Source organism: Chelmon rostratus, chromosome 6 (genome assembly GCF_017976325.1).
Source record: "Chelmon rostratus isolate fCheRos1 chromosome 6, fCheRos1.pri, whole genome shotgun sequence".
Lineage (NCBI taxonomy): Eukaryota > Metazoa > Chordata > Actinopteri > Chaetodontiformes > Chaetodontidae > Chelmon > Chelmon rostratus.
The window spans coordinates 13,676,960-13,704,207 of NC_055663.1; the positions used below are offsets into that span (position 1 = coordinate 13,676,960).

Genomic DNA, 27,248 nt, shown 5'->3' on the forward strand with positions numbered 1-27,248 from the left:
CTCTGACACCCCCCCTCTCTCCCCTCCTACCCCGTTTGTGTGGATGGTTGACTGCAGATTTGATGGTGCTGAGCAGGCTCGTCTGATTGAAGGCTTGCGGCCAGGGGGCATCTGTGGGGCCGCAGAGAGAGAAACCCCTGTCCACGGGTGCGACTGTCCTCTGCCCTGTGATTGTGAATGGACTGCGCTCCATCCGTGATTTTCTGCAGTCGCTCTGAGTCATTTGTGGAAGAAGATGGCGGACAGGGCTGAGATGTTTTCCCTATCCACTTTCCATTCCCTCTCTCCCCCCGGCTGCAGGTAAGAGCTTACAGGCAGAGTGATGGTGGAGGGAGGATGGGGGAGGATGCGCACGGTTTCATGAGTGAACGATATGACACTGAGGATAAACATATTTGTCCGGCTGATTTTCATGACTGCAACGAAACGCACATTCCCCACCGTGGGTAGTAATAGATATTTTGATTAACCTGACAGGCCTGCTACAGCCCGCCTGCGCTCCAGTAGGTGCTGCAGCTGAACAGCCGGTTGTTTGCGTTTTGGAGCTGATACGTCCCTTAAAGACAACTGTTTGGCTTTTTTTAAACACAACTTTTATTATTCTCCGAAAGGTGCGGAGAAGGGTGAACGGTGACATAGATGGCAAATGATTGATCTGTAGCTGTCGCGACAGGCACCCGCCTTGCGCATTCTCTGTGTGAGGCCCACGCCCTGTTGAGTCCAACCCAGGCAAGGGCATGATGCTGAACAATGATTTACGGAAGTCCTGTTGGTTCAAACGCCTCTAATGTGACCTCTGCGACGCACAATATGGCAAATCTGCTTGCGTTTTCTTCTCGCCCAAACGCAGCTGTGAGTGGGATTCTGCGGGCTGCGACCAGAGATCAATAACTTGTGTAGAATTAGTGTCACAGCTACAGTATTCTCTCCAAGGTTGTCTGTGTTAGGTTAACAGGCACGACGTGGGTTTTCTTTAGCGTGACTGCTTTTTGGATGTGTTAGGCCTGGAATGATGTGGAATACTGCAACACTTTGGTGCGTTTTGGAGGAACTAGTGTGGAGGCTCCGCTTTATGCCTGGACGCATGTAGGACAATGTTGTAGAAATGTGACAGATTTCAGTGTATTTCTGCTTTGATATGATTTCCACATCATCTGGTGCCTATGCTGCCGCTGTAAGGCCTCCCTTGCTGTTGCCAAATACAGGAGATCAAAACCTATAAACAACAAAAGCAATGATTTGTAATTGCTTCGCCATCCTACATTGTGTTGCTACTATACAGTAATTCTTACTCACCCCCACAGAGTGGCGGAATGAAGAAAAGTCCAGAAAAAATATTATAAGTATCTATTTCTTGTTGCTCTGAGCACCAGGAAGCTCAAATACAGGATAGTGGAGGCAGATAATGCCCCAACATTTCATTGTCCCTGTGTTTGCCTCCATATGTCTCACGTCTCTACAGAATGCAATCACATTAGCAAGCCAGAGCCCAGAGGATGTTATACCCACAGGACGTGCACTCATGTGGGATTTAGTTACATGCTGTCTATCTCATGGGCGGATTATATCAGATCAATAGACCTGATTTTTTGCATGACTACCAATGACCTCAGGTCAGAGCCACAGCTTTGGCCATTACATCAATATTTTAAATTTACAGCGTAGGCAAGCAGCTGGAGCAGAATCATCTTTTCTTTCTGCAGTGACCCGCTGGTGCATCGTGTCACCGACTCCAAATCGACTTAAAGTCTTTTCAGTTTACTTTGCAGCTTGAAAAAATAAAGCCAGTGTCACAGGACGCTGGAGAGCAGCTGCTTGCATCATTCTGTTGATGGAACGGGGTGGAGGCTGTTGTTGTCGCTCAGTTTTGTGTGCATTCATGAATACACACTGCGTTTGTTTTGGGTCAGCTATGGATCATTGACTTCAGACTGCCAATTAATCACTTTGATGAAATATTAGTATTGAGAGCATATGGAGATAAGTTTCCTGTATTTGTAGATGCGTTTTTCTATAAGCCTGATGAGCGTTCATTTAATAATGTGTGTGTGCATGTTTTCTCATGTTCTCGTGTCTCTTCCTCTGTGTTTTTGTTTCTGACTGATTCATGGGTGAAACCACCGGTGGTGTGATGGTGTGGTTCAGTAATCTGCCTTACATAACCCTAACACTGTTTCCAATGGGCAACATAATCCGTAAGAGAGCCTGTCTTCCTCTCCTGAGAACCAGAAATTTATGGCAGACTATAATTTCTCCTGCAGTGAGGCAGCGCTCTCTCCTTGCCTTAAAAGATACAAGTCAGTGTGTACGGATAAAATATGATGTTTTTTGTTTAGTGTAACGTTTCCTCCAACATAAAGTAGGAGATATGTTTCAATGTGAAGTCGATAAAATTAATCAATACGAACAGAAGTTCATGGAGCTCCATTTTACTTTATTTTTCCATCAAGGCTTCAGCCTGCAGAGATGTTTATACAGAAATGAACTCTATCCAGGTATGCCATGGTTTTTCTGCATCAATGTCCCCTGCTGTGGTTTGCTGGAGCCTAAAACAAACATGCTGACATATTAAAACGTTGGACTCATACTGTACCAATGACTCATATCTTAGAATTGAGTGATTAAATTTTGTGAAAGGATTGTTTGTAGCGTCTTTGATAGGTTTGATGAGGCTTATTACAGCTGGTGGGAGGTCATTGTTTTGGTTGTTTAGCTGCGATTCAGGAGGGCTGGGTTCGTATGGTGGGTTCCATTTCGGATCTGGTTCCAAGAGGGTACAATGTGTTTAACTCAGAGATCGACTCATTGCTTAATGTCAATTCATCACTCTTAAATTAAATTAAATCACTGTATGTGATCTATCAAGCAAAATTTGAGCTTTGGTTCTTTGATTGTCAATTCTCATAATTTCTCTAATTCTTTTTGTTATTTATATTCTTATAAAGATTTTTTTTCTTATAATTAATGAATGCTATACTTAAAGGAATTGAACTGGAGCTCAAATGATCAGTCAATCAATCAATTAGTTGACCAACGCAAAACAAATCAGCAGTTATTTAGATAATCAATTAATCTTTTGTCAATTTTCAAGCAAATTTGGCAAAAAAAATTAAAATCCGGCTCACATGTGAGTATTTTCTGGTGTCATAGTCTTCAATGACACTAAATTGAGTGTAGTCAGATTTTGGACCACTGATCAGACAAAACAGACCTCCTGTGAGGCTCTGGGAAACTCTTGATGGATCTTAAAGGTTCTGGATTTAATAAGATATCTGATTCCATATTCAGATTTGATTTCAGTCTATCAAACCACAGCTGTACTCCAGTGCATCAATATTTTAAAACTGGACCACTACAAAAGCATCCTTCTGATTTCCCCTCCCCGTCCTCTCTGTGTATCTCATATGTTTAGCAGTCGGCGTTCCACTTTTGCCTTCCGACTCTTTGAAGGCTGTTTGAGAGGGCAAAGGGAGGGAAGTGAGATGTGTGGGTATGGTTACTGGTGGGGTAAGAAGCTTAAATCAAATACAGATTCATTTTAGCCTAAGCGCTCCATCTCTGCCTCCCCCCTGCTGTCTTTCTATCACTCGCTATTCGTATTTTTGTATTTCATCTCTCTCTCACTCTCTGCATACAACCAACGCTTGCCATGTTTCCGCATGTCAATCTTTGCAGCGCCTGTTGCCATAGCTTTGTTTCTGCATTTAACAATAATTGAACAAGTCATATTTACGCTGTCCGTAATATTTGTTTTCCCTCAACATGACGCCACTGGATGCTTCCCATCTATCAGCAGCATTCGCTTTCCATCTGATGACTTCATGAGTTCAAATCCAGCCAAAGCAGCATGAAATAATCTGCTCTGAGCAAAGCGATGCCTCATATCCACCTTTTTTGAGAAATGGTGTGATCTTCAGGTTTGGATCTGACACAGACAACAGAGAGGGCTTCATTAGGTTAAATGCATGACTCATATGAGGTGTGTGTGTGGGGGCGTGCGTATGTGTGTGCCTCTACATTACTGGAGACTGACGGTGGGTGAAAAGCCTGCGAAACTGATCTGTTTAATGAGTCAGTGGCAACCACATCGGATGTCCTTGGCTTTTAAAGACGATGATTTCACCGTGAAGCAGGTGCTCCTGGTTAAAAGGCAGCTTCATTACAGCAGAGAGCCCACCGCCCGTCCCCCTGCTGTATCTGGAGCTATTTTTATATTGTTAATAGAGTCATTTTCATTTATTCTCAGGTTCTTATTTTTGTCTCATTTCATTTTTTGCCTATCATGGACATCTGCTTCTGCTATTTATACATATACACACATTTCTAGGCATGTACTCTGTGTTGTGATCGGACGGACTTGTTTAAAGAATATCTATACAGTATCTGGATTAGGGGTGCAACAAATGATTGTTTTCATTATGGATTAATCTGACGATTACTCTCTTGAATGCTCCATAAAACATCAGATCTATATATAATTAATATCGTCGGATACCGTATTTTGTCCAACCAAAATGAGTATGACAGTTTGAAAATGTGTAGACACTCTTCCATGCAACAACAATGAAAAATGTTAAAAGTAAAAGGCATCCTAACTGTAGGAGACAGTTGTGTGAGGTTAGATCTCTGCATGCATGAACGCACAGTCAGTGTATACACACCATTAGACAAGCAAAGCTGACAGTGTGCTGGTTTGACAATTTCTGGTGTGGACATGACAGTATCAGAGATGACAGAGAATAACTGTAAGAACACATGTGGGCTGGAGAGAGAGTTGCAGGCTGAGAAGGGCAGGGAGAAAATGGAAAGAAGGAGCGAGACCTAGACACACACACAGTGGTGGTAGCAAAGCCTTAGCAGTGGCAGTGAATCTGGGTGTGCCATTGCAGCAACTTGACCGCCACCAGTGAATGGTAATTTTGTGCTGACTGGTTTTCTTGTGGAAGGATTCTCATTTTGCTCAGCGTGTCACAATTCAGGATAGATCGAGACTGATGTAATGCAGATTCTAGAGATTGGTTTGGTGGTTCTAAAGCCCCAGCTCCAAATCCCAATTATTAGGAATGATCAGAAGCAGAGGTGTACTGAATGCATGGGACGTCCAGCGCGGCATCAGACAAGCAGCGAGCAGTGCATAACATGGTGTGACAGGGACTGCATGCTCACTTGGATGCTGTCGAAACACAGAAGAGGACTTGTAATGTCAACACTGCAGTGCTGGCTGCATCTCTCCATGAATTCAAAATAATGCAGAACATTTCAGAAAGGGGCATAAAGCACGTAAGCGAAACAGGAAAGGAGGAGAATAGGGAGCAGGGAGGGTTGTTGATCTTAGAGATGAGATGCATATGAGGTGTACCTGTTCTGTATTAGTTTGTTTATGTGCAGCTGCAGTCAGCCTGCTTCACTTTTCAAGGAGAGGACAGAGGCCTTTGACTAAGGCATTATTTTGTGTCTGCAGCTTTTTACTGACACACATTTCTTTGCAGTTTAGGGGAAATGGGGCCACACTCTGTTGTGACGTGCATTGCAGAGCTACAGGAGAACTCCAACACTAAGCAGATGAGCACACAAACAAAATGGAGTCTGGAAACACAGAAGAATAGGAAGCAATGAAGCAGACCGGAACAGGGATAAGAGGACAGGAAATGAAAAACAGATGTCAGACAGTAACACAGGGTCGGTTCATCCAAATGACAAGAAACCCACATATTTTCTCAATTACCACGGTATACCATGACGGTTAGGTACATTTGCTTATCTTCGATACTGAATTCTATCACATTAGTGTTTTAAAAATCAAGTTCAGCTTTATATCAAGCTCAATGTTTGTCAGGACATAATATTTTGTGCCAACCCCCCAAGAAATCATTCCTTTTTAATTCCTTCAAGGGTCACTGCAACTGATAAAAATAATAATAATAAGGATAATCATGGTGTGATACAGTGAAAATGTGATGTTTTCTGTGACCGCTATCGTACCATGAAAATCTCATACTGCTGCAGCCTGTAGCCATAGTGTGGGTTTTTTTTATTCAGGTTCTGGGATGTCTGCCTCTTCCCCACTACAATGGAAGATAGTGGGATTTTGTTTGTGGAGCTCACAGCATTGAAAAATCAATTTTTGAAAATCAGCAGCAGTATTTTTTTCCAGAACCTGTGTTGCCATCCCTCTTACTGTAACTATGAAGTTGGAAGCACTTCAGTGCTGTGTGCCTTACAAAGCAAATGAGGGTAAATGAGCAAATTAAAGCAAAACTATCTACATGGCTACATGCTGTAAGAGGTAAGTGACAAAATATGTTTTTTTGCAATTAGGGTGAACCAACCCTTTTAATGTGCTACTGTAAGTGTAAATAAATCATCACCACATCCATTCTGGGACATTAGTGTAATTAGTTTAAAAACGAGGCAACAACCTGTGCTCTGCATTTCACCAGGAGCGCCAGTTGGTCAGATTTCACAGGAAATCAGCTGCATTTCTTATCATCTACATGAACAATTGTTTTGTGCCGTGAAGCAAACAAAGATTTTTATTTCTCCAGTACACTTGCACCTTTTGAATAGCAATGTGATTCCCATCTTCCTGCCTTCTTGTCCACCTCCACTCCTCTGATTACTCCACCCATCTCTTGTCTTAAATCAGTCTCCAACTTGTGCGGGTCCGAGTCAGCTGCACTGATGTGGTGTTTTTCCATTGTGAATGGCACACCCACACACACCTACGCTCACAAACATAGTTCCCCTGGAGACCTGAATGGGTGAGGAGCTCATTAGTGACCTTATGTCTGCAGCTTTGCTGAAGACACTATTTTACTTATTTTGACAGATAGGAAATAAGTTTTGGTGGACACCTGTCTGTGTGTGCATCCATGTGGAACTGATCCTCATAAAACTATTGACCAATCACAGGCAATCAAAGTACATAGCATGCATCCGTGCATTTGTTGGATTCTCTAGATGATTGAACATTTGAACAAGTTTTAATTACATGTCTTTATGTGTGCCAGGGTTGTGGTGCATTTAAAATGGCCACTAGTTTTGGGAATTAATTAGACACACAGAGACACACTCAAGCTCAAGGTTAATAAAGCAAGGAGGGAAACCCCTTTGATGTCCCTCAGCCCAGGACCGGTTATGATGAAGAGGGCTCATGTAGAAAGATGAAATGTTAAAACAATTTGTATTTTCACCTTTATTTTGCTTGAGAACTACACAGTTTATCACATTTGACTTTGTTTTGAATATACAGTTCCAACTAGATATGTATATACCAAAGTGAAGATGTAAAAGCCATGTATAACAGTATTGTGTACTGTAATTTACAGTGACAAACATGTTTGATTGAAATTAGACCCATGTTGTCCAAACTGATTGTTTAGAACAATCCCAGAACAGATGTTTGAGATGGACCAAAGCCTCAGCCTCTTAGCAGCGTTTGAGGGGTCACAAACTTAATCATTATTATCTGATCAGGTTTAAGGTCAGGTTAGGTTACGAAGGCTCTTAAACAGCTGTAGCGAAGCCGAGACGGTTGTTGGCGCGGTCGAAGACGGAGTAGTACTCTCTGAGGAACACATCTCCAAAGATCCACAGGGGCTGGCCATTTTGAGAGGGCAGGTAGGTGGGGGTGATGTTCACTGTGCAGAACTGGTATCCATTCTGATTTTGCTGGAGGAGGAGACAGGAGATTGGAAATGTCAATCACTGCACACACTGTCACAAGTTAAAAAAATAAAAAACAAGTACACAAAGGGACACAAATACATGCTTATGCTATGCATGCATGTCATAACTTGCCTGACTGATGTAAGCAGAAGGAGGCAGAGGGAGGGTAGCGCCGCTGACAACGAAGCTGAGAGTTGGCAGGTTGTTGATCTGGCTGCAGTCCACCAAAAACTGGAGATCAAGACAACACAGAGGGAACGTTAAAGAGGGACAGAAGCTTGAGACAAACTGCTCCAGTTTATTTTCCTGCTTCTCCACGTTTGACGTACAGGTGTGTTTTGTGACTTGTGCATAATGACTTTTAAATGGTGCTGCCTGCGGACTGAGCTGGATCTTTATGAGGAATTATAATGGTGGCTTGATTTCCTGCTGCTTCAGCTGTGTGTGTGAGAGAGAGAGGGTGTCTGTCTGTCCATTTGTCTTACCATTCCATACTCATCCTGTTGGGCTCCAATGGCCTGCATGATGTTACCAAGATACTGGCCTGGGGCTGTCAACATGGAGGTTCCAGTGTCCACAATGGACTGGCAGCCCTGAGAGCACCAGCCAGTCTCTTGACCATTGATCTGGAACCTACGAGCCACAACACACGCCAATTTTTGTTTGTCTTGCAGTCACATTAGGTCTCAAAGTGGTCACTAATCTAGGCAGCAATTCTCAATATCAGTGTTTCATGTTGACGAAACATTGAAAAGCACAGACCCTTGAACGCCGATCTCCCAGTAGGTCTCAGAGATGACAGGGGTCCAGTTGATCTGGCCCTCGTACAAGCTGGTGTCCACATCTCCGAAAGAGAGCACACTGCCCTGCTGCGCATCCCTAAACCAGACAACGAACCAAAGCTCTCCATGTTAGAAAACGTTAGTATTAAAGTTTGCCCTGTTAGTGATACTGTATGTTTTACAGCACTCAATGGAAGTCTTGTTTCAATTTTACCTGGAAAGGTAGAAAGCGAAAATGTCGGCATTCAGCAGGTTACGAGAAATCATGTTGTCCATGACGGGGGTCTCTCCTCCAGCTGAGATGCTTGGGTAGGCCAGGCCAAGGATGCCATCAAACTTGGCCACCACAAAGTTCTGACCAGGCTCGTTTGTGCTCAGACCGATCTCCTGCTTAGGGATCACAATGCCACCAACCTGTGGGTCCAAAACCAAGCAATGTGATGAGTAAGGTGCAAATCGTACTATATTTAGAACACATTCAAGCTTCAGCCTGGTGAAGACAGGCACAGCAATAAAAGAACGGGGTGGAACTCTTGATCCCGTCAAAGTACCAAATTATTAAAATAATTCCTCCCATTCTACATTTTTGTAACATTTTTAGTATTTTCTGTATAAAATGCATTTATTTTGTTGTCTGTCCACTAATTTAACACTTAATACACACAGAAAACTGCTGCATTGATCTTTATATAGTGACACTCTCAGCATGATGGAACAGTGGCCACACCTTTGTCAGGGATGTTTTTACTGTGAGACATCACTTATTTCACTTATTATCTCATGAAGTGCTCTGTCTCAGCAACTATGACTGAGTCCAGTCTTGAATACCAGTGCTTTATCTAACTGATGTGCTTGGTTTCTTTGGTGGGCTGGACTCACAGCGACGGTGTCATATCCAAAGACTCCATAGAGGCTTCCAGCTCCGTAGGGCAGGTAGAAGGACTGTCCCTTGGCACTGTAGGTGGAGGAACTCTTGGGGTTGAACTTCTTGTGTGTGTCTGTAAATGGTATACATCAGGATTATCTCTGGAGCCAGTTCAATAAATATGTCCTCATTCCTCACAGAGCCTTTTGGCATACTGATAATTCACCTGAATATCGCAATCATGAGCTGAATTTTCACCAACACAGTAGCTGATGCCTCCCAAAGACTAAAATTGCTCGGTGGGCTGCCTGTAATTCCACCACAACTTTAAATCCTGTGCATGTACAATATGTAATCTCTTCGAAACAAGATGACAAACAGCACCACAGGCTTAGCCTATACCAGCTGCAAGTCCCCTGGAGAAGTTCCTCACATGCAAATAATGCTCTGAAGAGAGTGACAGATGAGGGATTCTGTCATCTGAAGCCTGTTGCTCTGTACTCACTACAGGCCTGAGTGTTGCAGTAGACGGAGTCCACCCACAGGTTGGAAGAGCCGGTGTCAAACAGCACCTGGAAGGACTGGGGGGGTGTTCCGATGCTGATGGGTCCATAGTAGGTGGTCTGGGTGACACAAGAGAAAGAGGAACAGATTAAAGAATGTAAAAAAGATACCTAGATCTGTTTTTTGTCTCGACACTTTTTGACAACCATAGTGTCCAGTATGCGAAAGTGGTGTTAATGTAGGATTGCTTACATCAGCGTAGTTATTGATGTACATGTTGGCAGAGCCGGCCAGCTCATTGGTCTGGTATTTGAGAGCTGGATCCTGGTAAGGCAGATGGATCCCTTTCTCTCTCAGGGCCTCACGCATAGACTTGTGCTTCTTCAGAGGGATCCTGAGGAAGGAGGAGGCGAAAACACGAAGAATTTTGACCTCCGCTGGCTTTGAAAGTGTACGATTTTGCTCTCAGATAAAACGAGCTGCGAGCAGATCGTTTTCTTACCTGACGATTCCCTCTGCGAGCGCCACACAGACCAAAACAGCAACGAGGCACTTCATGATCCCTCCTGTACACACTGCACTCCTGGGTGGATACAATTCAGCTTAGATCTGAACAGGCTTTATATACACAAGTTTGCACCCATATCAGTCAGACTGTTATCAAAAATATAGTCATATCACTTCAGGCAGGGTGACTCTTAGAGATGTTTTCCTTAGAGGCTATGTACTTAATTTTCACATCTATCATTGATTCAATATACACCAAATGTGATAGCCACACCACAAACACAGGCGAAAACCTCCTAATTAAACACATAATGAAATAATGCTATTGTAAGATGTTATTCAGTTGGGTATATCTGATGGATTCATCTGGTGGAGTCACTGAATAAAACATTTGTATGAACATTTGATGAATGTGTCTTTTAAGGCATTGATGCTGAGTACTGAGCTATGACTTTTAATTTGGGTTATGAATTAATTTCTAGCGTTTTGTCATCAGCACTTCCTCTTGTTGTCTCCACAAAAATTGTCTGCATGCTGTCGGGAATCCCCAAGATTCAGCTTTTCTCCTGTTTTTATCTGATACACCTATCAGCAGCAAGGTCAAGCTTAATAGTTGGTGTCCAACTTTTGGTTTTCCACAAATGGAAAATTAATGTGTTATCTCAGCTTTGGTATAAGTAGCACCTTATCTACACAATTTTATCAAACCCTTTCATGACTTGCAGCTTATCATAACTTTTAATATTGTTTAAGTTTGATAGCTTTTATGATGTTTTGAGTCCTTGCTGTTTATAAACGTGATCCAATTGTATAAATCTTACATCTTGAGGACATGCAGTTAAAATGGAAACTTTGTTTAAGCCCATTAATTGATTTTATTCTGGGTGCTTTGACTCTATAGTACTAGACCAAAGGCTTACTGTAACAGGCAACTTTTGCTTCATAAAATTTTGATTGCATTCTTAACAAGCTTACTAACTGTTTTTCTTTTTATCTCCACCATGATGAGCCTTCTGCTTCCCAGTATTTTCTGTCAGTAGCACCTTGTTGTGCATTAACACATTTAATACGCTGACTCTTTTATGACCCCCTTTGTTTCACTTTTAGATGCATCAGCATGTCCTCATTTGCTCCACGGGACCGATGACATTGTGTAGACAGGCCCCTGTATGACTGTATGATGTAAGCTCGCATCCATACGTAATATGTGGAGTGTCCTTTTCTTGGTAGGAAAACTGCAATGCAGCATTTCCTTCAACACATTGCAAGCCAACTGCTGTAGAACCGAGAGCCCGCTGAAACTAATGGAGCAAAGATGAGATAGAGCCTAATGAAGAAACCTCGCAATGCCACGGCTCATTACAGAGACACATACACTTCCCTGCTGTAGTTTGCTGTTGCTGTTAATAGAAGTTCAGAAACTCTGGTGCAACTACCAATAAATCACTTCCAGCTCTGTTTATAGTATCCACAGTTCATACATATATATGGTCACCATATGAGCATTCAACTAACTCAGTTTAAGATATTGGCACCTTAACTCAGTTCTTTATGTTTTGTTGTTATTCTGCACCACCTTGTTAGCGTGGATTGTTATAAGGGAAGAGAAGATAGAGGACGTGGATGTCTGTGTGTCCTAATGTGTCCAGAGACTCAGATAAACCATGACAGCCCATAAGTTAGAGCAGGTTTCCCCCAGATTTTGGCTCAGCGTGTGGGTATAAATTGACAAGAAAGTCCCCTTGTGGCTGTCACTGATGGAACAGGCATCCTTCCTCGCAACATGCAGTGAATATACCGTCTCTTGTGTGTTTCCAGGCCAGCCCACGACATCAGCCTGGAGGAGTTTGATGATGAAGATCTCTCTGAAATCACAGATGACTGTGGGATTGGACTCAACTATGATTCTGATCCGTACGAGAAGGTGAGGCCCTCCTTTGCTGTTATGCTGTTAAATTTGACCTTCCCTTGCACCTTTTGTTCTTTCTGTCTCAAAGAGATGAAAACATTAACTTACAGTGTGAGTTACGTTGTAAACTTTCAGTTTTGCATACCTGTATAATTTGTTTGTCTGTTTTCTGCCAAATTTTGGAATAATTCCACATCTTATCTGCCTGTTGCTGCTCTTCAGTTGGTTTGGGCAGCCGCTTCGTACTGTAGTTCATTAATGACTGCAAGTAATACAGGCAGAAAAATGGCAAGCTCAGTGACAAGAGAGAAATATGGAACTTCAAGTAAGCCATAGTGAGAATGAGTGAAAGTATTTAAGTTGACAGAAAGACAAAAAGATGGAGAATGGCCTGGTTTGTATAGCTGCTTAATATTGAGAACTGCTTATTAGCATATGGCCATCTTATGTAAGCACCATTGTGGCTCTGGGTTTTATCTACAGGCTACCCAGCTTACCAGCATGGCAGGCATGACAGTAACAACCATATGCGTCAGATATCCATGTTATAATACCAGGGAAGATGAGAAACATGCATGGCTTTGGTTAACAGTGTGAAGCGCTCTCAGCGTACTTTAATCATCATCATCATCATCATCATACATTCCGGATCTGAGCAAACAGGAGACATTTAGAGAACTCCTCTGCATATAATAGAAATTCTAAGTGGCACTTCCACTAAGCGTCCTATTCGAGTGACTGTGTTGTGAAGTATATGCAAATAATTGAGTCATTAGCTGTATCATCCCACATGTCCGACCAGCTTAGACCTTAATTACACAATTTCTAAGAACGATTATCTCGTATCCATTCTCTCTCCCTTCCTGGGTTTCTCTCTCTCCATCCTGTGGGATGTAAATGTTTTATGCTGGTGGCGTGGAGCCATGGCTGCAGCAGAGGGTGGGTGACCCAGTGCAGTTTGCTGCTATGCAGAGACAACCTCCCTCCCTCCCTCCCTCCCTCCCATGTGTCTTCCCTTCCCGCCCTGCTATGCAGAGTGTTGCTTGGAGACAAAGCTCAGATTCCCTCCTGCCTCATTCTCTGCCACCTCTCCACTCCCCTTCACCCTTAAAGCTTTCCTTCCATCACTCCCCCCCCCCCCCCCCCCCCCCCTCTCTCTCTCTCTCTCTGTCTCTCTCTTCTCTGGCGAGGTGACTGGGAAGAGGGATTTAGCTCAGGGATGGTTGGTTCTGAGGGTTAAGCTCTCAACATAAATCTGTGCTTGATATTTTGCTTCCTCCACTTTAATCCACCGACAAAACACATTATGGATAGCTAGCAAAGCCCCTCAGTAACAAAGCATAGCATGTGAGGAGAGCTCCAGAGGAAGAGAGGGGATGCTTCTTTGCTCATGGCAGAGAGGTCATACAGTACTGAACCATGCATCCCTCTAACAAACACACATCAGACACACATCAGCAGAGGCCCCGACTGTTCACTTCACGAACCATAAAGCACAGGGCAGAGACAGTGTCTGCCCTTGTTAAGTTACATCATCGCCCAGAGGAAGTAATGTTGCTGACATGGGATGGATAGGACACACATCCAGTTGCCCTCTGAGCGATTGTGTGTGTATTTAAATCACAGAGACAGAAAGGACAGAGAATTTCATGCACAGTGTATTTCACATAGTATTGGATTTTTCCTGCATCAGTTGGGCCGCAGGAGGTGGGGAGTGAGGGGGGTGGACACTCTATCAGCTCATCATCATCATCAGCAGTCCCTCCCTCCAGCACCCCGCTCTGCTGATGAAGAGAGAGTCTTTTGGTTTTTCTGTCAGTATGATTCGGTCATATTCGGCGGCATGTCTTTGATGTTTTGGAAGAACAGCCAATCTAAACAGTGAGATTATCCTCCGGCCCCAATCCCCGGCTCTGATTAATTCCAATTCGTTATGGCGTTCAGGTCTTAATCTGCACAACCCTTTAGATCAGTACTTAGCCTTTGTGACAGGAGCACACACACGCATGCGAACAAAAACAAATAGACACACACGATGCCTTAAAACAGCTTATTCTGTCATCCAGAGCTGAAGACAGGCAATTAAACGTTGTTCGCATAGGTTCGTTACCACTGTCTGACTCTCTATCTCTGAGGAAATGGTAATTGCTGGCTAAATGCTCATGCTGTCCTTTCCTACTATCTGTGGGTGTCACTGGGGGTTAGGTTTGACAGTGTGTTTTCAACTGTGTGATTTGTTTTTTTTCCTTGACCTTTAATTTTTTTTTTTTATTTAACCCAGTATATCAACATTACAAGTGGAGCACAACAGAGTGAGCCCCTCCCTTTTTTTGTCTCTGAATCTTTCTTCTGAGTCTCACGCACACATACGCACACACACGTACACGTACACGCACACGCACACACACGTACACCCTGCTGCTTTCTGCCCCGTCTCGTCCCTGATTCTTCACTTCCTGTCTCTCTTACATCCATCACTGTCTCTCCAGAGCCCTGATTGAACACCATGAGCACATGCATAATTCAGGATGTAACAGTGCAATGGTGTCTATGTCTCAGCTGTGTTGCTACCCTGACTTTAAAATGTGGAAATTTAGAGATACACTGATAGATGGAGGCCATCACTCACTAGGTGGTCTCCATTAATGGTAGGCTAATCGGCATCTGTCGTACATTCCCGCTTAAAATTCACCCAGATTACGAGCTATATTTGGTAAGTGGGTTTTATGTGGGCACATGCACCCACACACTGACACAATTTATACTATCATTGCACAGACAAAATAAATGTTTATGTAGGCACAACTTGATTTATTGATCATGATGTGAGCTGCATGCAAAAAACATATATGTCCCTTTTCTATTGTTTTAACAGTGTTGCCTGGGTGATCTACAGGTGTACATGGAGCCCAGCAATGCATCAGTAAACATTTAACCAAGAGTTTGCGCCCTGAAAAAGAGCCACTTCAAAATAAACACTTAGTCGAACAACTCACTGCAACATCATCTCAGCCATGCCACAGAGGGACAGATCACTCCCACACATCTGCATTAATTTGGCAACACTGCATTCATGGTCTATCAACAGCTGTGTACTAGTCCCTGCAGGGACCTCCAACAAGGCCCTTCCTGGTTTCTGCTGACATGCTGTCTGTGAGATCTTAAGACCTTTTTATTCCCAGCCTCCACCTCTCTTCTCTGAGAGTCCCAGGCGTCCATTTCATCTGCGAAGCCACAGTGTCGGCATTTATTTGAGGATCATGTCCTCAGTTTCTCTCACCTGTCTAGCACTTTCCTCTGTCACCTGGTCAGCTCAGTAAGCAAGATGGCCCCGCAGTTCAACACGAAGCCTTTTCTCTCTCCACTGCCAAGGGCAGTGCTGTACTGTGGAGCTGCCATCTCGCTGTGTTCTGACGTGCAGCAGCGGTCAGTCAGTTAGCCATGCTGAACAAGCCTGTGGTCTTCTAATTAGAGACCAAAAAACTGCTCTGCTTTCATTTTTTTGGTATCTCTTTGCCACCTGATGAGAGTCCAGAGACACTATTGTGCTGCTGTTGAAGAGCATAAATGTTAGTTGCAAGCAGAGCTCTTTAAAAGAACACGTAAAGTGTGTTTATGACTGTAAACTAGTACATCTTATATGCATTTGTGATGCAAGGAATATCATTTTAACTCATTTATTGTCCATTGACTGCAGTTATGCTCTCCAGTGTTTTTGTGTGTGTGAGGGCTAAGCTAATCATTCACAACGCATCCCCCTGTAAACAGGAGAGCATGCTGGGTGACAGAGGAGGGACAGTCACGGGGCTGAATGGGATGTCCTTGAGAACTGGAGACCACGGGAATCGATTCTCACCAACACACAACTGTTATTTATAGTTGTCTCTCTTTCTTTAAGCCTGCCTGACTGTCTGTCAGGTGGCCTCGCTAAAAGGATGCATCCTGACAGTGCAGATTATTCTTCCAGGCAGATGGGGCATTTTCACTGTCATGGAGTTATAGGTCACATATCCTCAGTGATGGATTATAATGGGTCAGTGTGAGGAAACAGCTCTGTGAGTTTTGACAGCAGATCATGAAGCAGGAACACATATAGTGATTGATCGTTTCTCACCACACACCAAAACATTTAAATACATTTTAACAGCTGAATCCCTGACAAAATAAATATGTTGATGAGAAATAACTATGCATATTCATGTGTACTCTCTGGGTAATAGATTGAGTGTTGATTTCTGTTGCTGTGGCAGAAAATGGATGCACCAGGCGTCAGCAGAAGTGTGCAGTGGATGGGCAAGAGGGTGAGGTTTGATTCCTCCCATAAAAAGACTGCACCGAGAGGCCAGAAAAACTGCTGCGCTGTTCAAACTGCAAACCAGAAAAAAAATCCATCCTTGGGTCTGCATTGTCAAATTCAAAGCAGGCAAGAGAAGATCAGAACAACATAAAGTGTTTGTGGTAGTGGTTATGCACTCTGTCCAGGAAAATTACGATGTAGCAGCTTTTAATGATAGTAGCATGAGCAACATTTTTCACTCAAAGCTTTTAGGCTCATTAGGGAGAGATGATGTTAGTGTGATGTCACAGTTTGTCTGTTAAAGATCTCCCTCACAATGGGTGTAGTTATAATGTTCTTTCATAAACAACTCTTTTTAAGATTGCATGATCAGGTTTCATACAAAGGTTAGGCCAGCTTTCGGAAAAGGGATGTGTTATTAGATTATTGCTGGAAGTATCACAAGCATTTTACTTAACAAACAGTGCTTGCTGCGCTTCCACTCGGTTTGCTTGCTCTTTGTTTTTGGGAATTTCTGCCAGAAGGCACTGAGGGCATGTACATGAGAGAAACCCTGTGAGCGTTTTGTCTCTCCACAATTGCAGACGCTGCATGTGTGTAGGAGAGGAACTGTGAATGTCCTGTTTCTCCGTAATTGCCGTTGCAGTTGCTGCTGGGTGGCAGATAAATTGCTCAGAAACATTCCTGGGAAGTGTGCCTTTTCTTTGTGCACAGCACAATGGAGAGTTAGATCCACTACACGGACAGTGTGAGGCATGTGTCAATCAGCTACTTCATGGACCTCGCTCCATCAGTGCAGGTTGTATCTGGCAAACACAAAGACAACACATACACGCTCACGGAGGTGTGGTCTATTAAACCTCAAAATCATTTGCTGCCGGTAAACCAGCTGAAACCCGAGAGATGTCTGATTGATCCAGTCTTATTTCATTGCCCCTCCTATGTTTTTCTTTCATCTTTGTCTTTCACACACACACACACACACACACACACACACACTCACACACACACGCACCCACACACACACACACACACACACACACACACACATACACTATGCTTCCCTCCTTTCTCTCCTGAACAGTCCATCCTCAAGACTAATACTGCCTGATGCTGAAGGCTGCACTTACATTATCTGTCTTATATATTCAGAAACATGAACGTATTCACACACACACACACACACACACACACACACACACACACAAGATGTGTTTGTCTGTGTTTTACAAATGCCCTCTGTGTAATCAAAGAACATTGTGTTGCATGCTGTCCATCTGTGCTCTCCTCGTTCTATTCATCTCACAGACAGACAGGCCTGTTCTGGGCAAAGCTTTTAAACGGAAAAGGAAGTCGTATACGGTGGATAGCAGGTAGCAGCATTTTCTTTTGTGTCTGCTCTCTGCACGGTGTCCCCTCTGCTGTCAGAACAGAAGATGTTTTAATTAGCGTGGCTATCATCAGAAGCATGCTGATCCTTTATTTTACCATCTGTACCCCATTACAGCCCTCTCTCTCCCTCTCTCTTCTGGCCATAGGACTCCCTCATTCTGGAGAAGAATGACATGCACCACCCAGTCTGCTCCTTCCAGGATGACTTCCAAGAGTTCGAGATGATTGACGACGAAGATGAGGATGATGAGGAGGAAGAGGACGAGGATGAAGAGGTTGACCCAGATGCACCACCGTCCCCCTCTGCCTCCCCTCCTCCCTCCCCTACTCTTGGCACTCTGAAGAGCAGACCCACCACACTGAACCTCACCACTGCTGTGTCGCAGGTAAGCAGCCTGAAGCTCTGTTCCCAAACACACACTGAACACAGATTATATAGCGTTTTTAGTCTTAGTAATAATACTGTACAAATGTGTTGATTGTCTTTCTCTCTATCTTCCCATTAGGATTCACTGAATAACAACAGTAGTCTGTCTCCAAAGAAAGGAAGCTGGCAGGACTCGTTACGCAACCCAGCCTCACAGGGTAAGTACACAATTAATTATAGGCAATAAATTTGGGTATGGACTATGAATATGTTTTCATTGAATTCATTTTTCTGTGTACCACATTCATTTGTCTGTGTACCACACCTCACGAAAGTGGTGCTTATGTTAACAGATGAGATTTTGTTAACTTAATTTGCTTGTTGCAGTAATTATGGCACTACAGCGTTTGTTTTTTCATCACTATGTGCATTAGATTGTACATGCGGTATCTTAGCCAACACAAATTAATTTATCTGTACAACGTTGTATAAGCTTGGGTTGTCCTGATAGTCTTTCTCCCCTAACCAAGCCTTTTAATACTGATTATCTTGTGAAATTAAATCTCATCCAATATTTAGGCATTAGAAGAAATTTGAAACACTTAAGTTTAAAAGCTACACTGCAATAGAATAACAGCTTGCATCCCAGCTATCCTGATGATGTGCTATAATATAATATAATATAATATAATATAATATAATATAATATAATATAATATAATATAATATAATATAATGACTATCCCTAAAAACAACATAATATAACTTAAGCTGTGTATCTTGGAAATTAATCATTAAGGCAATTAGCTTTAAACGTGAAAAATATAAAGAAATAATAAGGTGCAATAGTAATCAATATAGAACATTTTCAAGGCTTTTCATTTATGAAATTATGGTCCCAGATGGGCAGATTAATTGTTGCCTTGTTTGAATGAAGCTCAGCTATTAGAAATCATCACGTACAAACTGCAGACATTACACACAGTTAGGAAATAAATATCTACTCTACCTCCAGGCCGGCTGTCTCCAACCCACTCATGTCTGGAGGATGGTAGCCATGTGACAGGCCAGTGCCCAACCTCTCCAGTTTCCCAGGCACCCGGGTCTCAGAGCAAAGGTACTCCACCAAATCAGGCAGGGGAGGGCGGGAACCCCCAGTCACCTCACAGGCCCCTCCTTTGCGACATGGAGGGCAACAGGCGGGAGAGGCCCGAATACGGTAACAAAAAGGCCAACCCAGCGAGATTACAGCTCATTCCATGAACATCAGTGTTTTGTAGTGCCGTGATGTGAAATGAAGTGATGTGATGTGAATTTGACTTTTTCAGTGTATGTTCAGCAAAACACTGCCAGCTTGATTCTTACAAACCAAGTTGCACTCGTCTACTTTAGAAAATCAAATGAGTGTTTTTATAATGAAGAAGCCTTGGCTGAACTCACTCATCCCACATGATTTTTTTTTTCTAACTTGAGAAAAATAGATACACCTTCGATATCTCTTCCTTCATTATTCTTTGTGCTCTTTATCCTCTCTCATTAATTGTCCAAGTCGCTTGTGTCTCCAAAACTCCTTTGACCTGTCTCCTTTCTCTTTTTCCATTCTCTGCATCATCCTCATCATCCTGCATTTTCATTCTCTCATGGTCTTTCTTGTTTCTCCACACCTTTTTATCTTCACAGGATCATTTGGTCAACACAAGTCCCACCCTTGCTCTGGCAGTGTCACCGAGCCAAAAGCAGACCCTTCAATCCAGACAGCAAGGGTACCTTCTGTAGACGAGCACTCTCAGTGTTCAGACACAGAGGTGGACCATGACCTCAACAGCGGCCACAACCACAAACACTCAAACCGGTGTGCTACCGACACCTACACAATCACCAGCGAGTCAGGTATGGAGCCGGAGAACGACCTAGACCCAGATGGAACCAGCCGCTGCTTGTCATCCACTGCACCCATGGGAGTCAACGACGGTGCCGATACACCCTTGTCTGATGAGGATTTGGATAAGGACTTTGAAGTGGAGTTCATGTGTAAGGAGACCTACGATATGGTGTGTAAGGAGTCATCGTACGTGGAATTCCCCTGCATTGAACCCTCTGAGCCCGCCTCCTTCTCCAGTTATGTGTCCTCCAGCCGCTCGGATGCTCTTGACCAGTCCAACAGTTCAAATACTCCAGCTTCTGCCATGGAGGCAGGAGCCAACGACTCCACCTCTCCATCCTCAGACCCAGGGATAGCGGATATGAATCAGCAGGGATACTTGACTTCAGACCAGGACAAGGACCTCAGCTCTCCAGGCTCTGACTCTGACATTGAAGGGGAGCTGGAGGCAGCGTTTGCCTGTGGAGGTCCTGTGGTCTCCAACATGATCTCCTCTATCTCAGAGACAGAGCTGGACCTGACCAGTGATGACAGTAGCAGTGGACGCTCGTCTCACCTCACCAACTCCATTGAGGAGGCCAGCTCGCCTACATCAGACCAGGAGCTGGACCCAGATACAGAGTTAGAGCAAGACAGTGGCATCGTGGGACTGAAGGCATCTCTACTTCTGGGCCAGCCTGACCCAATCAAAGAAGGGTCCCCTCTACCCTCTCCTTCCCCCCTACCCTCACCCACTATTGCTACACCATCCCCTGTTGACTCACCCATCTTACCGCCTGAGGCCTATGATGATGGTCAAGCTCTGATGGGGCTGCAGAATGTGGACGATGAGCTGTCCTGTGAACACCAAGCTGACCCAGATGAGACTCTGCCTCCAGCCCAACGCTGCGAAGACAGCCTGTCCAGACAGATGGTGCTGCAGATAGAACCAGACCACAGTCTAGAGTGCTTCAAACGCTCCTTCTACCTGCCAGTGGGACCCAGGCTAATGCCCAGTGCAGACGAATATGATGGAACCAGTGAGGGGGACTCTGAATCAGAAAGTGAAGATGACCTGAGCGAGAACTCAGACTCTCCCTGGCTGCTTAGCAACCTGGTCAACAGGATGATCTCAGAGGGCTCGTACCCAATCAGTTGTCCCGAGGAGTGCTTCAAGAGGAAGGTGTCTGTGTCGGACACCATCTCACCATCCTCAGACATCGGAGATGGAGATGGTTTCAATGACGAGGACCAAGAGAAGAAAGCAGGGATGGAGGGATCAGAGGAGGAGGAGAAGGAAGGTGAAGGGTACAGGAAGGATAGGATGGAGCCAGGAGACAGGAGGAAGAGTGTGGAGTCTTCAAATGGAGGAGCAGTGATCAATTCCTGTCTCTATATGAGCAACCCTACCAGTGACACCATAGCCCCTCTAACTTTGGAGCGCTGTGCAAACAACGGGAGGGGAACCACAGATTTCAACTCTTTGTATATGACTAAAGACTCTGAGAAGAACTTCACAGACAAAGCATCTAAGAATGCTAGGAGACAAGAGGAAGACGAAGAGCCCAATAATGACTTGATGATGCTAGAGGGGAGGAAGGATCTGGACTCACCAAGCCTTAGTGAGAGTGTGGTCAGCGACAAGGATGAAGGACGAGAGACTGATCCCAGGCCAACGAGCCGCTCCTCTGCCTCTCTTGAGCGCATCACCGAGGTTAAACACAGCCTGACACTGGACATACCCACGGCCCAGACAAACCGCTGCTTCAGCCTCACCTACTCCACAGATAATGACGAAGAAGAGGAGGACGACGGGGACTCTTACCCATTCTTGGGTGACTTGCGGAAACACTCCTACAGGGGTAGTGATTTAGAGCTCGACAGTTCACCGCCCATTGATTGTAGTGTTCAAAACCATCCTTTATCTGACCATGACCTCCCACTGTGTGAGAAAGATCTGGCTCTCAGGCAGCCGAATGAAGATGATGGACTGGCCTATGACTCCATGAAGTACACGCTAGTGGTGGATGAAAACACCACACTGGAACTTGTTAGCCTCAGAAGGTATGCTCTGACACCAATATGTGTGACAGCTTAGAATAAAATGATGTATCTGTGTTTAACTTAACTTAACTTTTTCAGTGTTGTTAAATGTAGCACTACTTTCTGTAAGTGGCCGTTCTCATGGCTGTATAACCCTAAACTGAGTTTTGAAACTGAACTCTTAGGTGCACCTCCGTTCTGAGTGATGACAGTGAGCTCTCCACGCTATGTGATGAGGAGCCGTTGGGAACGGCAGAGGTGGACTACGGTCATGATGAGGAGGAGGTGAGGCCAGAACTTCTCAGTTCTTCTGAGGACTCCTCCCCTGAGGCTGACCTCCCATTCTCCAAGAAGTTCCTCAATGTTTTTGTCAACAGCACCTCCCGGTCCTCCAGTAAGTCACACACAATGCTATTCAAACACTGCATCCTTCTGGAAAATTATTATTTGCTAAATATTAATTTTCTTCCGCAGAGTTAGACAAGAAATCTCTTAAATCTGTCAATTAAATACAAAACTATAATCAGGAGTTAGCTTAGCTTTCTTATTTAGCGTATACACATGAAAGTGATATTGATCTTGTAACTCTGCCACAAAGTGAATAAGCATATTTCCCTAAATGTCAAACTATTCCTTTAACTGAAGCCAATACAGGTTATAGCCCTGCAGCATTATTGCTAAAACTGGCCACACAGGGTCCCCATTAAGGTTTAACTAATCACTGTCAGCATGATACATTAACATGTGATCTAAATTTGGCAGGGTGCCCACACAAGACCTATGGGAGGGCTCTGCTTCCCAGAACATCCATCATCAATCAGTGCTCTCGCTTCAAGATTCATATCCCTTATGAAGGGTGATTTGCATAATGAGAGGCTCATTAGAGGGCTTTCATTGTCATTTCTTTTTTGACAAATCCAATTAGCTTCCATTTAGACTTCGCCACATGAAGTTTACATGAGAAATGTTCCCCAAACAAATATGTTACAGAAAAAAATATCTGTTTATTTTATTATGGACATTTAGCTTTCAGTTTTATTGGCAAATGGTTTTCAGGGTTTTAAAACAGTCTAAGTGGTGTCTGTTTGCCACTTAGGCACAGAATCCTTTGGACTTTTCTCCTGTACCATCAACGGAGAGGAGAGGGACCAGACACACAGGGCAGTCTACAGGTAAGACAACCTACTGTAATAATAAAAGATTACATTTTTTTCCTTCAATTGAAGCCTCAGTATGGTGGAATCAAATGTAATGTAATCTAAATCAAATCCAATTTTCAAACAACCATTTTGTGTCTGGGTGAAAAAGTCCTTGTGTAGATCAACTAAACAATATTTCCTCGAGGTTTCATGGCTTTCAGTGTGCTCAGGGTCGTGTAGCAATAGTGAATCACTAATTATGTTAGGGAGGAGGGCAGATGTCCAAGCTACAGCTGGTTTCAAGAGCTGCAGGGTGACCATTAATATTCACATCAGCCACCACCTGTGTCTGTGCCTGTGTGTGTGTGTCTGTGTGTGTGTGTGTGTCTGTGTGTGTGTGTGTGTGTGTGTGTGTGAAAGAGCAAGAGAGAGCGCTACATGTACCTCCCTTGCATACACATACATGTTGTGCATATATAATTTTCTTTACTACAGTCCTCTTCAAATAAGTCTGTCCTTTCATTTAGAGCTCTCCCTCCACGCACCATATTTGTGTGTGTGCTGTTTCATCGCTCCTCTCCCTCTGTCACCTGACACTCAAGAAGATGCTTCCTGATCAGCTGAACTCCATTCTGTAGGATGCACAGATGCACAGATCCCATGTCAGGACTCAACATTTAACAGTGATGGTTTTCTGTTTTTTCTCCTCCCCCTCTCTGCTGCTCTCTGCAGGTTCATTCCCAGACATGCAGATGAGCTGGAGCTGGATGTTGATGATCCTTTATATGTGGAGGAGGAAGAGGACGACTACTGGTACCGAGGCTACAACATGCGGACAGGGGAGAGGGGCATCTTCCCTGCTTTCTATGCCCATGAGGTCATAGGCCAGTCTAAGGAGTTGTTGGGTGAGTTTAGACATATTCCAATTCCGTCTTCTCTTGGGTCTCATTGTGAATGTCTGAAGAGTCACAGTTTTGTATGTGTGCGTCCACATGACACCCTGCAGGCATGAAAAGGAATCCAGCGTGGATCGAGACGTTCAGCGTTCAGTTTTTGGGGTCTGTTGAGGTGCCTTATCACCAAGGCAACGGCATTCTCTGCGCCGCCATGCAGAAGGTGAGCTAAGTGGAAAAAAGCAAAACACATGCACAGTCACGTGTATGCTGTAGCGCATGCACCATTAAAGCATGTCTGTTTCAGCATGACAGTATTTTCTGTGTGTTAGATTGCGATATCGAGGAAACGGACGGTACATGTGCGACCTCCTTCCCTGTGCGAGTTGGAGATTAGCTTGCAAGGAGTGAAACTGATCATGAGCCTGGAGGATGAATATGACACCCTCGACGAGGTATGGACAGAATCAATACATTACCGTCATCATTCAAAATCAGACATCCCCTTAATTCAGAATAATACTGTATTCATGCTGATTGATGATTTAAGTAATCTCCGTGTCTCTCTCCATCTCCAGTACGACAGATGTAGTCACTTCTTCCAGATGAAGAACATCTCGTTCTGTGGATGCCATCCGAGGAACAACTGGTAAACAAACTTGCTGGTTTTCTCCCCTCATGTTGCTGGTGTACAGTGCAACATCTGACTGATTTCACCATGTCCTCTCTCTGCAGCTACTTTGGCTTCATCACTAAGCACCCGATGCTGAACAGATTTGCTTGCCACGTGTTTGTATCCCAGGAGTCCATGCGACCTGTAGCAGAGTGTGTTGGGTGAGTCCAAATTACATCATTATATTAGTTTACTCTCTAGTTTGTTAAACTATTAGTCCCGATTGGCCATATTTAGTCTACTTAAACTGTAAAATTATTCTAACTCTAACTCTATAAAGTGCTCTTTGATGGTTTGCTAAATCTTGGATTGAAGTGCATCTGTACTACCATGAGGCAGGTTTATTTTGCACCATAGCCTTTTTCGTGTGTGCATGTGTGTATGGTTAAATAATGATTGCAGGCTTGGGCATGTCTGATTCAGCTGTATTGGGTTTGAATAATTAAAGATAGTTCAGTGTCTCTGGACAGGGCCGGCAGGCAGCAGAGCATGGGATGAGCAGAAGTGTTTCATCTATCCGCTTCTCATCCTGCTCTGTCTGTGGAACAGACCCACCAACAAGGGCATCACTTGTGAAAAACAATTACCCTCCTTTGGTTCACGGAGAGCGCTTCTGTATTTGCACTAGAACTATTCCAATTAAGCATTCTTTGTGTTTGCACCAGCCAGCCATTTCTTTGTTAGCAGCCAGAGCGTGACTGTGTTAAATCAGTTACTACAAGAGGGATTACTATGGAAGGCTGTCTCCTAATAGCTGGCAGGTTGATCATTACTCATGCTCTCATCTGTCTGTCTTTGCTGCAGACGAGCCTTCCAGGAGTACTACCAGGAACATCTGGAGTACGCCTGCCCCACTGAGGACATCTACCTGGAGTAAGAAGTGTTGCCATGACGACCACCTTCTTTCTCCACCGCTAGTGTGCGTTCATCGAGTTAGCCACCAGAGGGCGCTGTCAGTGGGGTCTCCTCTCCATTGTAAAATACTCTTCTTTGTCCCTCTAAAATTGGGATTTTCATTTCTACAGTATGCTAGGCATTTGACTGATTTCATTCATCTCTCTCTCTCTCTTTGTTTATTTCCATCATCTCGATGGATTGATTGCCTGTTTCTTTATCTTTTTCTATGATATAAAACTAAGACGCTGAGCACCTGTTTATTTAAAGGTTCCTCTTTTGAAATGAAAACAACATACCTACTACTGCTGTTTCACTTTTCAATGCATGGCTAGTAGGGTTACTGCACACGGACACACCAAGAAATACACATGTCCAAGTGAATGGCAAGCAGCTCAACAATCAGCAAGGGAATGGTGTAGAATCACAAGGTTGGCATTTAATTAACTGTAAATATGTATTTGTTCAATATTGACAAACTGCTAATTTGATTTCTACAGATAGTGACATTGGAGCAAAGTAGAGAGAGTACAGTGAACTGTCCTTGGTCCGAGCTTACCCCTGTGTTGCCAACAAGACGTAGTGTGTGTTGTAAATAAATGTATAGAAAGTAGACATACAGGCGCCTCATCCAGACTAATTAAGAAACACTCACAGCTGAGACTGATGGAGGGGATTTTGTTTTGTTGTGGGTGTTATGGACTCACTCAGACAGGAGCGACTGCAGGTGTAAGAGATTTTCGAGTTGTCATGACTTGGACTGGAATATGAATGTCATTAGCCCCGCAGGTCTTTTGTTCAGCTTGGATTAGGTGCAGCAGCTGTCAGCACATTTGGATGAAACGACAGAACCATTTTACTTTTGTCCAGTCCTCAAAGTTGCACTGCTTGCTGACCTTCACCATGGGGAGCTTTCATAGGAAACCATCCAACTGTTAAAACTGCTAATCATAGATCATGGTATGCTTTGCTATGATTGATGTGACTTTCAGGTCAAAGAAAGCAAAGGCCCTCTGAAAAGCCATATTCTCACACCTCTGACTGTTTAACTCTGGTTTTTAGTGATGTCCTAGTCTTCGTTTTCCTTTGACTTGGCAGTTTTTAATGAGGGAAAGGAATGACTAGTCTGACCGGTAGCCATGTGTCAGTAATGCTGTATTGCAGTGTTCACTCCTGCTAATACTTGGTCCTGGTATCACAATGTAATCAAACATATAATAAAGCATAAAAGGGAGGTTTTATAGTTATGTAAATGGTTACTTTGATCTTGGTTTAGTTTTTTTTTTTTTAGTATGACAGATAAAAAAGGATGGCCTCATGTTCCCACTAGTATTTATGCTTTTGGTCTGGTCAAAGCATCAATCAGACATACAATAACCTACTCTGGGGTTGTTGTAGCATACCATAGCTTACAGTCTAGCACCTTCTATAGGGGAGGGGGTTATTTAAAAAGT

At 43.8% G+C, this 27,248-nt stretch overlaps 2 protein-coding genes across 2 annotated transcripts; one reads left to right on the plus strand and one right to left on the minus strand.

Moving 5' to 3' along the window:
• Window positions 1-235: 235 nt before the first annotated feature.
• mapk8ip2 (mitogen-activated protein kinase 8 interacting protein 2) lies at window positions 236-25,801 on the plus strand. Its single transcript, XM_041938578.1, has 14 exons — window positions 236-300; window positions 12,145-12,250; window positions 18,071-18,310; window positions 18,431-18,509; window positions 19,307-19,510; window positions 19,972-22,216; window positions 22,381-22,589; window positions 23,292-23,367; window positions 24,067-24,239; window positions 24,341-24,450; window positions 24,560-24,682; window positions 24,806-24,876; window positions 24,963-25,061; window positions 25,705-25,801. The coding sequence occupies exons 1-14, from the start codon at window positions 236-238 to the stop codon at window positions 25,775-25,777; spliced, it is 3,873 nt and encodes a 1,290-aa protein (XP_041794512.1). The 3' UTR covers window positions 25,778-25,801.
• Window positions 7,507-10,377, minus strand: LOC121607657 (gastricsin-like). The gene is made up of 9 exons (XM_041938579.1): window positions 10,322-10,377; window positions 10,072-10,213; window positions 9,821-9,938; window positions 9,330-9,448; window positions 8,665-8,864; window positions 8,431-8,547; window positions 8,154-8,301; window positions 7,801-7,899; window positions 7,507-7,671 (listed from the first exon to the last, which is right to left on the minus strand). The coding sequence occupies exons 1-9, from the start codon at window positions 10,375-10,377 to the stop codon at window positions 7,507-7,509; spliced, it is 1,164 nt and encodes a 387-aa protein (XP_041794513.1).
• Window positions 25,802-27,248: the final 1,447 nt, after the last annotated feature.

Bases quoted from the DNA above. Each gene is read 5' to 3' on its own strand.
- LOC121607657 (XM_041938579.1), bottom strand. From the start codon at position 10,377: ATGAAGTGCCTCGTTGCTGTTTTGGTCTGTGTGGCGCTCGCAGAGGGA. The intron at 7,900-8,153 runs GTAAGACAAATG...CTTGATCTCCAG, and splicing joins AACAGGATGAGTATGGAATG to TTTTTGGTGGACTGCAGCCA. The intron at 7,672-7,800 runs GCAAGTTATGAC...CTCCTCCTCCAG, and splicing joins CTTCTGCTTACATCAGTCAG to CAAAATCAGAATGGATACCA.
- mapk8ip2 (XM_041938578.1), top strand. From the start codon at position 236: ATGGCGGACAGGGCTGAGATGTTTTCCCTATCCACTTTCCATTCCCTC. The intron at 301-12,144 runs GTAAGAGCTTAC...GTGTGTTTCCAG, and splicing joins CTCTCTCCCCCCGGCTGCAG to GCCAGCCCACGACATCAGCC. The intron at 24,451-24,559 runs GTGAGCTAAGTG...TCTGTGTGTTAG, and splicing joins TCTGCGCCGCCATGCAGAAG to ATTGCGATATCGAGGAAACG.